Here is a 15736-nt window from a genome sequence, read left to right as displayed (position 1 = left end):
AACTTGCCACTTCTTCATTGAAATCTATCTGACTTCATGCTCTTCAGAGAGAAAGTGCCCTTTTCCTAGTTCTGTCTCCCTCACTCCCTTTTTGTTCAATGTGTCCATTATGCTTCTCAAAGGCACAGTGGAAATGTACAATTCAAACTGGTGATGCCTCAGCTCATAACCAACAGGACTTTCAAAAATGACCTTGGAAAATTTACACTTTAAAAAGTATGACTAAGTGAGTCATATCTTAGAAAAACTGCTTTTTGGATTTCTTCCAAAGAATAATTGTATTTATTTGATACTAACACACATTGTCTGCCTAATTTGCTCAACTTTGTCCCTATTTTACAGATGAGAAAATTGAGGAGAAATAGCGATGACTTCAATAGCTGGCTTTTATAGCTCCCTTCCAAGACCCATAAAGCAAAAATTCTCTTACAATTAAGTTTATATAAAATAAATGTGAAGAGTCCTAGTAGAGTTAATAATGAAAAACTATGAAAAAATACATCTGAGAGCCATATAAGTCTAACATGTTCTTATTGACATGCATATAAATCGATGTGATTTCAACTGTATTTTCAAATTTTTCCCCTCAGGTATATACAAAATTTATTATATATACTATAATAGACTATTATCTCAGAAACTAATTTTGGTCATAATATGTCCTTTCTTCATATTTATTTCCAGTCTGATTTTATCAATTCTCTCAGATTGAATTGGAGTTAATGATTCTTCATGAAGACTTGTTAAAGCATTATTTTATTATATGTTTTATTCCTAGTCCTTGAGGAAAGAAAAAAAAATTGCTTCTTATTCAGCTCCTTATTGCACAGAAGTAGAATAAAGATACTCACAGTGGAAAAATCTTAAAATTTCAAATCCTGCATAGTGAATGCAGCTTGTTCTGGAATAACGAGTATTAACCTGAAATATGAATATTACTTAAATTTGATTTTCTTGGGAAATCAAATCAAATAGCACACTTTGAATAATGAATTGGTACAATTTTGAATTGTGTATAAAACAACTTAGGTATTCTGAAAAATTGTTCCCAAGAAGCAGTTCAAGAATTGTAGTGTTGCTATAATTGGATGTACCCCATATTCACTAGAGGCAAAAGTAGTTTTAGACTACTTTTGGTTACCAGCTGGATATTTATAATAATCTAGAACATTAAGTGTACGATGAGAAAAAGTGTGCCTTCTCATTAAATGAGGGAAGAGTTTCTCATGTAATTAACAGTGTAAAACACCTCTTGACTGTGAGGTGCTGGTAGCACTGATGGTATTGAGAAGACTCCCAAAATGTTCAACCATTATACCTAATTTGTGGGATGTGATGAACTTTCCAGCTTTGCAAAGATGCATATTGGTTTTTGTCCAAAATAATATTTTTAATTGTATCAATTTATAACCAGATCATATGCTGGATCAAACTTCCATAACTTTGTAAATATTAATAAGAATTTTCCTTCATACATGAGCTGGTTTCTCTTTTTGTCTAAACACATATAACTCTTTTTCAGTGCATCTTATCCATAAGCATTTTACGCTGCATTTTTAAAAAGTTAATGCATACTCTTGTCTTGTTTAAAAGCAAAATGCCTTAAATTACAAATTATTATTAACAAAATGCCACATTTAAAGTGGAAAATGTAATATATATAACTAAATATATCAATTAGCACAGAAGGTTTTATTAATCTTTTCTTCCTTTTCCCTCTCAAGTTATCTGGAAGTATTTTGGATGTGTATAGTGATGAACAAGGAATTTCACCAATTAACATGGGGCTTACAAGTGCTTCTTGTCCAAGTAGTCTACCAATGAAAAGAGAAATTACAGGTAGTGTTATTTTTATAGTTTTACCTTTTTTATTTTTATTAATGACGTAAGTTATGAGTGACATATATTGTGCTAACCAGATTTTTAAAAGTATAACAAAACAATTATGAAAAAGAAGAGACAGTAAATTCATCATTTCTTTCTATGATAATCAAGCAGTAAGTTAATATAACTAATAGTTTGACTGAATTGATTCATTATTTTGTAAATTGGGCAAATACATATGTTTTGTATAAATATATACATATATACACACACGCTTATATACATACATATATAAAAGACAGCTTCATTTAACATAGGTTCATTTTTATATTAAATAGATGCCATTTATTAACATGGTTACAAAGTGATGTAATAAATTAGAGAAATTAGTCTATTCTTTGTATGCAGAATCTGACAAAAAACAAATATTGGATTTTTTTCTTTTTAGCTTGTTTTATGGATTTTGTGATAGACTCACATTTAATTTTCTTAATTGAAAACAAACCCTGAGTTTTTAATAGTTTATTTCAAAATTGTTACAATTAAATTATAGGAGCATAGTCAAGTGCTTCCAAAATAAATGAGGAAATCAACCCAGAGTCAAAGGAGCTACTTTCCCAAAGGTGTAACAGCTGATTACAGGCAGAACTGGATCAACATAAGGGTTTCCGGACTTACAAGTCCAGTGTTAGTTCCTCCATAAAAATAAAGTAAATCAATTCACTTGAGATTTCTACAATAAACTTTTGGTCTGGAGCTCAAACACCAGTCTTTAAGAATTTTACATAGTTAATGGTAAAATTTTAAATAAATACAACGTGACCACTCTTAAAGCTCAATCTTATTCAGACTATAATGACTGTAGTTTTTAATAAATACACTTAAATAAAATGTATTATTTGATTAACTTTTAAAATTATAACTCTAATACTATTGTATTATTTTTGTTGCATAACAACAAATTATCCCTGAAATTTAGCAATTTGAAGTAATAAATATTTATAATCTCAAATAATAAACATTTATAATCTCATTCAGTCTCTGAGCATCAAGAATCCAGGAGTGGCCTAGTGAATTCGTTCAGACCAGAGCCTCTTATGAGGCTGTAGTCAAGATGTCAGCCAGAAGTACAGACAGCCGAGACTTGACTGAGGCTGGAGGATGGACTCCCAAGGTGTTTCACTCAAGGTCTTGTAGGATAGTGCTGCCTGTTGGCAAGTGGTCTTTGTTCCTGACTACTTGGACCTCTTCACAGGGTTGCTTGAGTGTCCTCATGACATGACAACTAGAGCTCAAAGAGATGCCAATGTGAAAGTTAAAAATTTCTCCTATTATCTAGCCTTGGATTCCATACTAGTCATTTCCATAACAAGCTAGTGGCTTCACAGGTCAGCCTTATTTATTTAATGTGGGAGGGAACTACAAGGTGTGAACACTACAAATTAAGAATCATTGTAGGCCATCCTGGAGGTTGATGGTCATATAAATACAACCACACCATACATACAGAGAAGTGCCATTTACTGGAAGAAAGTGTGGAATTGTTTCATATGGATATTTGAGAAATGTAGGGAGTTCCAACTCTTGGGATGTAGAAACAATAATTACTAATAAAATATTTAGATTGGAATAATTTCTTTCTGAATCTCAAAATCCTGAAAATAATAATTGAATACTATATTTTCTGTGTACTATATTTCTTTTGGTTATCACAATGATTTTAAGGTAGGTATTGTATTATAGTTATTTTACAGATGAAGAGCCTGAAACCCAGAGAAGTGTGGCAATAGATCACATGGCTATTAAATAGAGGGCCAGAAAAGAAATTCAGTTTTTATTATCCCAGAGCCTAAAAGCTTTGCTATTGCCTTTTACTGAAGAGTACTGTGTTCCAAATTTCTGAATATTTGCATCAAAATTATTATTGTACCATTTAGAGCAAATAATATTTTATTTTCACCTAGGAGTTCTGAATTATTGCCTGGAGGGGTTTTAAGGTAGAACTAAGCACTGTTTTTATTATTTTTCTTTTGATCAGAAACTGACACTAGAGCTTTAGCAAAAGAGAGACAAAAAAAGGACAACCACAACCTCAGTGAGTATATATTTTTCCATATAAAATTAATGCAAAAGGAAATGCATAGACGTTAAGGTGTGTGGTCTTTTATTATACTCCATAAGTATTTTGATGTCAGATGGCCAAAATTAATTGCACATACAACCCGATTTATTTTGGGAAATATTAACAATGTGAACTCTCAGAAAAACTCTCTATTTTCACAAAATGAAACATCTCGAATTCCCTCCTTGATCATTCACTCCCAAGGAGGCTGCCTGTGACTGAGATGAGTGCATTTGGTTACATTTGAATTCTGTTGTGACTCACTGATTCAAAGGTTTAAAGAGATAAAAGTGACTTTTGAAAATGTACAACATTTCAATAGTAAGAAACATAACTCTAGGTTTCCATTCTTCTGTGTCAATTTGCTCCTCCCTTCTTAATGATATGTTATCTGAAAGGCATTGCTGTGTTGTAGTGCTGAATTCCACCTCTGGAACAAATAGAGCTCTCATGCCTTCCTAAGGGTTAATTAGACTTTGATAACAGGTCATATGAGATGGAGAAATCAGGCACCTCCTTATTCAGGAGGATGGACCTAGGCAGGTGGCCTGTGCAGGCTCTGGAAGTGAGCTCAGGGAAATAGGGAGGAAATTGCTTGTGCTGATAACCCAGAGTATAGTTTAGAAGGGTTCCCTTGGCCCTGTGGCTGCCTTGCTGAATGGAGAGAGGCATGGCCAGAGAAGGCAAGAGTGCTTCCTCTAAATATTGATCAGAGTAGTAGCCTCTCTTGTCTGGATCTAAGGACAGGATTGAGTGAACATGTCAAAAATGTTGTGAAGAGTGAAACCACCGTGGCATGAAGTAGTTTAGTAATTTCTTAAAACTTGACTCCTTTACAAATAACTAGTACTAGGTATGAACAACATTGGGGAACCAGATTTCTCATTATAATTAGCCATTTAAAAATTCATAGACTACTATCAAAGAAGAGTAGAAAAGAAGGTTCTGACATTCTACATAAGATAGATTTAAATAAAATATCTTAAATAAACAAGACAGGACAAAAACTGTCCCTTATTTTGAGAAAAAAAAACTGTGAACTTGCTTCATAGTTGTTCTTCATCTTGTATTTAAAAGTGTGGCCTATAAGAGTTACTGTGTGTTGACATAAAATTATTAATAAAATCTTATTTTTATATATGCATATGTTATATATATACATTTCTATATATGTATATATGCATTATATGTGTGTACATATGTTTCTATTAGCTTTACCTTTATTTTCTAGTCAGTGTTTTTTGTGGTGTCATTTAGCTGTTTTCTGAATTATGTGCACAGGAGAAATAGGATTGGTGAAGAGGGAAAATAAACTGTTACCAGAACCGATTATATTCTCATTTTAGAGGAATCACAATATATTATTCCTAAAGGTCAAATTCATTCATGTACTTTGCTTTGTAGAGTAAGTTCATCAAGGCAATTCATAGTCTGATGACTTTCCTTGTTTCTAGTAGCAGTTCATAATTCTCAAATGTGAACTGTTATTTTTCCAACATTTAAAAAATATATTTTCCTCTTCTTCATATCCTTTTCTACCTTTAATTCCCTGAAAGGTTTAAATGTATCTGTTGAAAAAGATACCATATATAAGTATATGTTATGGTTCTTGATATTAGGAATATAGAGTAGAAGACTGCTCTTAGAGAAGAGTAATACAGGAAATTTGACAGATACATGTTTTATGTTGAATATTTATGATGTTCAGAAAATTGCCATAAGCAATGAATGTATGGAAATGCAAAAAGAGAAAGCAGTCTCTGAATAAGAGCTGATATCAGTAGTTTTCAAAGCATTGGCCCTACAAAAACAATATCAGCATCACTGTGAAACTTCTTAGAAATAGAAATTCTTGCCCATTCTTGTCCCCCTACTTCCAGGACACACTAAAATTAGAATCTTTAAGTGTGTGGTGCAAATCTGTTTTAATAGTCCTTCCAGGTGTGTCTAAAGAGTGCCAAAGTATAACAACAAGTTATTTATATATTATTGGAAACTAAAATAGAAAAATAAATTTACAGTCTAATCAATATACATTTATTTACCACCTCCCATATGTCAAGCTCTCTGGTGATACTAAAATAAGTAAGTTAGGTCCCTGCCCTCAAGGAGGTCATAGAGTCTACTTGGATACACACACCTACTATGTGCTAAACATTGTTAGGCTTTGAGGACAGTATATGAGAAGAGCAAAGAGTGTTGCATGACCTCAAATGATTACAATCTTGATGGATTGACAAATTGTCAATGTATGAAATAATCAAACAGATATACATATGAATATATGCACACATTTCATTATGAATATTATAGTATTTTAAAGAATTTTAAAAAATATTTAGTGACAAAATGTTTTTAAAACAGTGTAAATTGTATATTTATAATTCTAATATTGAAATTTTTACTTTTAGAATAAAGAATTTTTATTTTATTCTTGAGAAATATTATCATTTGACTAAATGGAAAGTTTTTTGCCCATTGTTTTTAAAAGATTATTAAGAAAGTTTACAGCTGACCAAAAGTGAACTGTGCATTAATGAGAATAATCAATAATGTTTCTTCTTTAATAGTTGAAAGAAGAAGAAGGTATAATATTAATTACCGAATCAAGGAGCTTGGCACTCTTATTCCAAAGTCTAATGATCCGTGAGTTCAACAATCATTTCTATAATAATGTTATAATTTAAAGACCCCCAAAAATGAATGGGAGGGAAGAAGGGAGGAGAACCAATGACTAGGAAACTAAGCAGCTTATGACAAAAATAAGGCTATTGCCGGGCTCATTTTAAAATGTCTATTCCAGGCTGATTGTTATTGAGCATCAAGGCTGTTACAAGAGTTGTCTGTTTGAGCTATAAGGTGTAAATAAGTTATTTCTCCTCAAGTCATAGTGAGTCTTTCTGTAAGGTGACAATATTGTCAAATTTAGTGATAATATCAAATATTATTTATGATATGGACTGGTATATTCAATTTTTATGAGTATGACAATTCTCCCAATTTAAAATTTGCATGCAAGTGAAAATAGAATTAAGGTCCCCAAATTTTGGAGACACACAAGTGACAAATGGAATTGTAAAAGCATATTGATTGATGCTGACCAGGCTTTGTGCTGTATGCACAAAATGTCCATCAAACAAATTACTTACTCTTGTAAATATTGAGAAATAAAGTGTTAAGTTAAAATATTGAATGTTTCTTTAAAAATGAGAATACCTGTAATCCCAGCACTTTGGGAGGCCGAGGTGGGCGGATCACTTGAGGTCAGAAGTGTAAGACCATCCTGGCCAACATGGTGAAACTCCGTCTCTAGTAAAAATACAAAAATTAGTCTGGCATGGTGGTGCATGCCTGTAATCCCAGCTACTCAGGAGGCTGAGGTGGGAGAATCCCTTGAACCCAGGGGGCAGAGGTTGTGGTCAGCTGAGATCATGCCCCTGCACTCTAGCCTGGGCAACAGAGCGAGACTGTGTCTCAAAAAAAAAAAAAAAAAAAAAAAAAAAAAAAGAAAAGTGAAAACATGGAATCTGTCGCATTAATAATGATTTGAAACTATTTCCTTAAAACTGAGAACGTTTTTTTCTCCAAATACTGGATATTATTCATTATCCAGAAATGATCATGTTTGATAAAGTCATACTTGTGTGCCAGGCACATTGTCTCATGCCTATAATCCCAGTACTTTGGGAGGGCCAAACAGGAAGATTGTTTGAGGCCGGGAAGTTCAACATCAGTCTGGGTGCAATCCCACCTCTAAAGAGAAAGCAAGCAAGAAGGAAAAGAAAGGAAAGGGAAGGGAGAGGAAGGGAGGGGAAGGGAGAGGAGAGGAGGGGAGGGGAGGGGAGGGGAGAGGACGGGAGGAAAGGGAAGGGAAGGGAAGGGGAGAGAAAGAAAGAGAAAGAAAGAGCAAGCTGGGCATGGTAGCATGAACCTGTACTCCAAGCTACCCAGGAGGCTGAGACACAGGGATCGCTTGAACCCAGGATTTCAAGGCTGAAGTGAGCCATGATCGCACCACTGCATTCCAGCCTGGGTGATAGAATAAGATGCTGCACCTACCCCCACAAAAAAAGTTATGTTTGTGAGATTTGAAGCACTTTTTCTCTAAATTCGAATTTGCTTATTTACTTGGACAATTCAACAATTCGTTAGAAAAGGGAATGCAATATTTGTCCTTATGTACATATTAGACTGCGAAGATATTTAGGGCTGAAGAGCGCAGGTCTAATTTAGACTCTACTCCAAACTCTTCAAATCTTTTAAAGTATCTAAACATGTGACTCTGTTAGCTAAAGAAAACACTTGTCTTCCCTATATGCCTGTGTTTTTATAAAAATAAAATCAAATAAGGTATATGGGAATAGTTTGCAAGTTATAAAGTTTTATGAGAGATTATTACTCCAAATTTTAATAAAAACTTTATCTAAAGACTCCTTTCTAGTTCTAATTCATTTTCTAGAACATGGGATGGTAAGCATTTTTTGTAAAGGGCCAGATAGTAAATATTTCAAGCTTTGTGGGCTACACGAAAGTCTTTGTCACAATTATTTAACTCTGGCATTGTAGCACGAAAGCAGACACAGACAACATGTGAATGAATGAGCTTGACCGCATCCAGTGAAATGTATTGACAAAAATAAGCTATGGGCTATAGTTTGTCTACCCTTAGTCTGGAATATGAAAATTCAATTTACTATAGACTCGTATCTAAAAGAGACCAGAATTGAGAAAACCGCATTGCAAGCATTGTTTTTCTCTTCCTTACGAATCTCAGAAAGAAGGGTTATTATTTGTTTTAATTCTATTATGTTGTATGTAGGAAATAACATTTACTTGGAGTCTAATGGAAAACACATTAATTAGATGTTGAGTACGTCTATACGTGGATCTTTCTGTATATCACAGGTAGAGAAGACACTTCATTGAAATGTGTGGCATTCCAAAAATCTCAGTACCAATTCTGTTTAAATATATTTTATTCCTTGGCTTGCTGTGGCCTGACCTGTTACTCCCGTGTCCCTTTTTAGGGTTTAGCAATGAGGGTCCCATGGTTGAATCCAGAGCATATCCTCTTAAAATGGACTTTACCTGAGAACCACGGTCTGGCTCCATGGACTAAGGAATACTCGTCTAACGTGACAAAATTATTTTGGATCCATTTGTCACATTTTCAAATGTTATTAGGGATGATCTGAAAGTCACAGGAAACAAGAATGCTGGGGAAAGGGAAGGGTAGCATAGAGGAGGCAAATTTACTTTGAGGGTGAGAAAAGGAAAGAAGATATGACATTATTATGTTATGACAATGAGAAAATTAACAAACAGTGGATCTGAAAAAAAAAAGATACAAGATTTTAGTTTGAGTTTAACAAATTTTTGAATAACTTGTTGAACAGGTGACTACAACCATTAAAATGACTAAGAACAGTTTTTAAAAATAAAAAGTACATTAAAGTATACAATTGTCTAGTATGAGATATTTCAAATTATGTGCCATACCTATTAATGGGTCATGGAATCACTCAAATGAGACAAATGTTGCATTTTAAACAAACAAGGAAGAATAGCATTGAAAATATGAGAGTATTACATGTAAAGAGAATAGAAAAGCTCTGTGAAATCTTTGTTGCAATTTTATATTCTAAGAGTGTGCCAAGTCACTCAAGTCACTATGTAAAACATATTTCTTGTGGCAGATGCATTTGAAAGGTGGGAAAGCCACAGTTGGCAGAAGGAGTACTGAACTGAGTGAGGAAACCTGGGGCTTATCTCCTAAACCCCATACACTCTTGGGCAAATGGCAGCAACTGTGGCATGGTTGACCTTTGAGTACCTTTCTAGCTCATGATTGGAAGATATTTTGGAGTTGGCTTAGGAAATAAAAGTTAATACCTGAAGATACTTTGAATTCTATGAAGTTTTTATTTTTATGTATCAAAACATTCAGAAAGTTCCATTTCTTTGCAGGTCATAATGGTGAGGTCAGAAGGAAAAGTAATATAGAGAATAGCTGTAATTGAGAAGTATAGGTTGAGAAAATTACATGAAAAAAAACACGACCGGGCAATGACAATCTCTTGACCAGTGTTAAAAAAACAAAACTGCAGCAAAAATAACAATCAAAGAGAAAGAGTGAAGAGCTTCTACAACATGTAGTAGTTGTCCTCTTTGGCTTTCTTGGAAACACTTTTGTCTGTATGTGTTTTTGTGAGCCATGTTTACAAAAATTACATGAGTAGAAATTTAAAAATATTATTAGATCATTAATTACTCTATTACTCTTGTTTTTGCACTTTAAAAAGTTTTCTAAGTAGTTTGAAGTTTTTTTACTTTATCTTTCCTCCCCTCTACAACCAAATTCCTCCTGCTTTTGTGTAAGAATGATAGTTGGCATAGCATATGAGACCTGACAAAGCTTTCTAAGTCAGGAGTCACAAAATGTTGAAGCCAAAAAATAAATAAATAAATAAATAAATAAATAAATAAATAAATAAATAAATAATTTTTAAAAATTCAGACCTGTCATAGTATTTTTTTCTTTCTTTTTTAAAATCTTTTTAAAATTATTTTTTAATGCTTTTAAGTGGATGTGCACTCTTCAGATAACAACACATTGTAAATTTTCCATAGCTTTGCCTGGCAGCATTCCTTACTTACTCCAATTTATACATTTGTATTATCTGCTCTGACTGTAAATGCATTCAGGCTTTCAATCCACCAAAGTTTTAAGATCTTAAAAAATTGTTGTGCAGAAAATGAAAGGCCAGCATCAACAGTCAACACTTATTCTTTAGCCATGCCTTTATTGGTGTGTCTGTGTTTATGTGGTACCACCTTATATAATATTTATAATGCCCCTTTGCTGAAATTGTTTTGGGAGAGAGGCAAAAGTCTCTTTAGTGATTAAAAAATAAATTAAGAAAGAACCTTGTGCATTAAAATGTCTTTAAAATAGAGGCACTTAAAAAACGTATTGTAAGTGACATCAGGTACAAATTGAAGGGAGGCTCATTGTGTTTTCTCTACCACCATTTTGAAGATTTGTTTTTGAACTAAATAGTACTTTAAACTTCAAAGTTGTCTAGGGTTATCTTTTTTTTTTTTTTTTTTTTACATATTTCTCTGTCCTCAAGTTTTTCTTCCCAATGGAAAAAAATGACACAAAATAAGGGTCCATAAGGCTTTTGCTACTACCTAAATTTTAGTTTAGAGTCCATTACACGATTCAGTTACAGATACTTGGTTTAACACCAAAGATAGCCTGTCTCTCCCCACCCTTCCCGCCACCACCATCCCAACCATTCCCCTCACCCCCTGTGAGTGGAGTGAGACCAACAGCCATTATAGCCTTAAAGAAAGGACAAAGCATTTTCAAACTTGCGATGTCCATTGACAATGTTTTGGTGCACTGCAGTAGAACAGAGCTCTTATCCAGGGTCCAGTAAGCATTTTCACCTGCTAGTAGAAAAATGTCTCTTTTAATATTTTACTGCTAATGGCACTGTCTCATCACCAAAAATATATGTAGAAAAATGTTATATTTCCCTACCTGTGTGCTTTACGCTATATTGAAAACATCTTGTGACTCTAAATCAAAAATGCATCCAGGTTTTCCAACAACTCTGATTAACACTTAGCAATTAGTTTGGACTCATTCTCCAAACATATTATTATTTCTCATGCAGTATTACATTCATTAATGTATATTTTCAGATATCAAAATCAGTAGCCTCTTCCACAATGTCATATCTTTAATTCCTTCTGTCTTAAAAAGTAAGTTTTAATGAAATGATTTCTTCTATGCTAAAGCCTAAAAAGTTATCCAGTAATGTTTAATTATATTTACTTATCTTAAATGTATTTAAAAACAGCTACTCATATCAAGCTTTTAAAAAGTTTTGATGATGTTTGTACAGAAAAAATGGCTGAATGGTTTTAGAAAGTTTGCTCTATTACATAAAGTGACATTGCCAGGGTCTGATTTGTTTCACAATTGCTCAGGATCACCATTCAGGAGGGACCTTATTTTTTTCTTAGAAACATAAAAACAACCTTATTAGAAAGTAGGTTAAAAGATTGCTACATTTGAAATGATCTTAAAAAACTTAGGCTTAAGTCCTCAGTAATGTACATTTCCTAGTTCATTAATGCAGAAATACTGCACATAGATTTTAATCTTGGAGTTAATAATAAAAGCAATTTTCACTAAAAATATAAAAACTGTAATGGTAGAATCATGATATTGCATTTAGCTCTCCCACAAAAAGTCACTTTATTACTTTCTTTTGACACTTATTTTCATTCTGGGATTAATTTTACTATATAAGGGCTTCTTAACTATTCTATTAAAATTTCTATTCAGAAGCAATAATATCTAAGAGTGAATAATAGTCATGTAAATCATTATTTCATATTAATGTAAAAGATTTTGTAAGTTCTTATGAATTCTGCTGACACGCACAATTGTGAAAAGGTTATCTCCCCGTTCTACAGTGATATGCGCTGGAACAAAGGAACCATTCTCAAAGCATCAGTGGAGTACATCAAGTGGCTACAAAAAGAACAACAGAGAGCCCGAGAATTAGAACACAGACAGAAGAAATTAGAACAGGCTAACAGGCGACTTCTACTTCGGATTCAGGTTTTTATAAGAATGTTGCCATGAGCCACATAGCTTACATATGACTCAGCTGTCATCAGTTTTCTTCATTGGTCTCATTTATTTTTTCTCTTATTAACAATTATTTTTCTTTTTGAAGGATAATTTTACTGCTTTTTAGAAGTTCGTGAATTGGATTGTTTCAATTAGGTTTTGACTAGAAATCCAGGATCAAGATAGCTGAAAATGTATATATGTATATATACATATGTGTATATATGTGTGTGTGTGTATATATACACATATATATGACAACAACAAATTACAAAATGCATAAAATATAACACATTTCATAAATGCACACATTATTATCCCAATCAAATAATAATACTAAGTAGAATGCTTGTTTCTCTAGATTATATTGGACATTAAATTCTCCCCTCCTTCGTTCATTTCTTTCCCAACATTGCTATGGTTTTCATTGCCTCAAGGAGTGTTGTGCCAGTTTATATTGAGTCACTTCTCATCTGTTCATATAATCCAAAATATCAAAACATGGGCTTTTATAACTCTCAAGATTTTTTAAAAATATGAGTATGCTTAGCACCAGGTAAAGCATTTACTGTTTCCATGAAAAGGTCCTGCATTTATGGTGAGAAATTAATCAGGAAGAATAAATAGATGACTTTCTGCTGTCTCCAAATGGCTGTATTGTAGTCTGAGCCACTGTGGAACTATCATCAGTCATAAATTCCTTTGTAGAACAATGAGACCAAACTTAAAAAAAGTCTGAATAATTTTCTCAGAGTTATTTTTCAGACATCAGAAATGTATCAATTTCATTATTTGCGAAGATTATTCATAATTTGCATTGCATTATTCTTCATTTTAAATGCTTGTTAATATTTTGATTCTATGTCTGGCTTATTCTCTACTGTTAAATCCAATTTCAAAGATGTTATTTAATGATTCTCGTTTGAAATTACAGGAACTAGAAATTCAGGCTCGTACTCATGGTCTGCCAACCCTGGCTTCACTTGGCACGGTTGATTTAGGTGCTCATGTCACCAAACAGCAGAGCCATCCTGAGCAGAATTCAGTAGACTATTGCCAACAACTGACTGTGTCTCAGGGGCCAACCCCTGAGCTCTGTGATCAAGCTATAGCCTTTTCTGATCCTTTGTCGTACTTCACAGATTTATCATTTAGTGCCGCATTGAAAGAGGAACAAAGATTGGATGGCATGCTATTGGATGACACAATTTCTCCATTTGGAACAGATCCTCTGCTATCTGCCACTTCCCCTGCAGTTTCCAAAGAGAGCAGTAGGAGAAGTAGCTTTAGCTCAGATGATGGTGATGAATTATAAGAAATAAACAGACCCAATTCATCAACTGGAAAGCAGTTCTATGCTGGTGCTACGCAATTATGCTCTGTGTTTCATATGTTGCTTTGGCTTATTTTTTTCCTAAAGGAATGTGGTGTTCATGAAAAACTGATAGAAGCAACAGAAGAATTCGCAGGAAGAAAAATCATGGTGTTAATGAATTATTGAGGGTGGAAAAAAGGTGTTTTCTTCTTTGACTACAGAGTCCAAATCCACTTAAATTCTGTTTTACTGGAAAGAGGTACAGCATAAGAAATAGCTCTTTACTGATGCTTTAAAAGCAGCAGCTTGGTGGTGTACTACTGGAACTAATGACTGCGAAGTGTAAAATGACTGAAATATACAAACAGTCTCTTAGTTATTCATTTCCATCTTCTCTTTAACTTTTACATCAGTCTTCAAGAATCAAGATCAGCATATCAGGTGGTCATTGCCTTTCTCCATTGTCTAGTAGATATGTCTAAAGTTCAAACTTTATAGGAGAAATAATGATATAATAGATTATCTGTCACTTGTGGTTGAAAAGCAAATCTACAATAAATGTGAGAATTTTCCACAATAAAATATGGATGACTTATAAAAACATTGGTTACTAAAATTAGATCCTCATTTCTTTAGTTGGTTCAATTACACTAATTCTAAAAGCATCCATGCATATTTATATCTCCAGACTCTGTTCAGGAAAAGGAACACATTCAATATTTTCCTCAGGAATATGGACCAGAATTGTATCCCTTCACACAAACATACACCCACAAGTATGCACATAATTCAGGTAGTACATGTTCTTTTGTTTTCTTCATTCTTCTGAATGCATCAGAATCACATTCCAAATTCTCTTTTCTTTATTAAGAAGAGATGTCAGACCACCAATTTTAATAAATAAAATATAAAAAGTGCCCCTACAAGGACAGTTTTCAGGTACTTAAAACTCTTCATCATGTCCAGTATTGGACAGAAATCAATTAGTTTTTGATTTGGTTTTGCTCCAAATGGATAAAATATTGAAAATCAAATTGCCAATTGGCAAAATAATTATTAAAACAGAAACTATTCCTTATTATTTTCAGTTCTGAGAGGAACATAAGGTTCTATTTCTATAAGCACTTAGTGTGTCTTATGATCTTTAGTTGCACTGTTAGCATTTATTGTAAGCACTTATAACTATGATGCTTCATTTAGATTTTTATCTCTTGCGCTTGTTTGAGGTTAGCAAATTAAGTTACCAAGCACCTTGCTCTGTGCTGGACCTCCATGAGTGATCATCCGATTAATCAGTATTTATGGAGGCATACTCAGAACTGCAGTGAGTCCTGAAAAAATGTAGAATAGTTGAAAAAGAGATGGTCTTACTCCTGAGGTAGTTAACACGAATGCATGAAAAACAAAAACAAAAGATAGAAGACATATATAATAAAAAATCTAAGCTTAAGCTGTAAATACAGAAGGTCAAAGAAAATGAAAATGAATGACAAAGTTTATGGGAACAGCAGAATTTGAGTTCTCTTTGAAAGGCATTAATTGAGTAAAAGTGAGGACATATAAAGGAATAATATCAACCAAATGATAAAAGTGAGAATAATTGGGAAAGTATCTTTATAGAACTTGCATTAGAAAAATCTGGATGCCCTAGATGTCGGGAGTTCTGAAGCATAAGACTGACAATAGGTTGTGAAGGCCCTTAAAAACTATGGTGAAATAATATAGTATTAATATAATAGAAGCAAATATTTTTAGTAGCCAGGAGGATGCTAAAAACTAAAACATATATTACTAACTTGAGTGAGATGTAATCTTTCATGAA

At 33.2% G+C, this 15736-nt stretch overlaps 1 protein-coding gene across 10 annotated transcripts in view; it reads left to right on the top strand.

The window, feature by feature from the left end:
- Positions 1-14517, top strand: part of TFEC (transcription factor EC) — a 211717-nt gene extending 197200 nt beyond the window's left edge. For all 10 annotated transcript variants that reach the window (XM_023228223.1, XM_023228219.1, XM_023228220.1 and 7 more), the window contains 5 exons: positions 1725-1839; positions 3863-3919; positions 6517-6592; positions 12440-12587; positions 13534-14517. In XM_023228223.1, the coding sequence (XP_023083991.1) occupies positions 1725-1839; positions 3863-3919; positions 6517-6592; positions 12440-12587; positions 13534-13914 (777 nt within the window). In that variant the 3' untranslated portion in view covers positions 13915-14517. The remainder of the gene's footprint in view (positions 1-1724; positions 1840-3862; positions 3920-6516; positions 6593-12439; positions 12588-13533) is intronic.
- The last annotated feature ends 1219 nt before the right edge of the window (positions 14518-15736 follow it).

Source organism: Piliocolobus tephrosceles, chromosome 8 (genome assembly GCF_002776525.5).
Source record: "Piliocolobus tephrosceles isolate RC106 chromosome 8, ASM277652v3, whole genome shotgun sequence".
Classification (NCBI taxonomy): domain Eukaryota; kingdom Metazoa; phylum Chordata; class Mammalia; order Primates; family Cercopithecidae; genus Piliocolobus; species Piliocolobus tephrosceles.
Note: the sequence above shows the minus strand (reverse complement) of the source record. Positions and strands in the feature narration are given on the sequence as shown.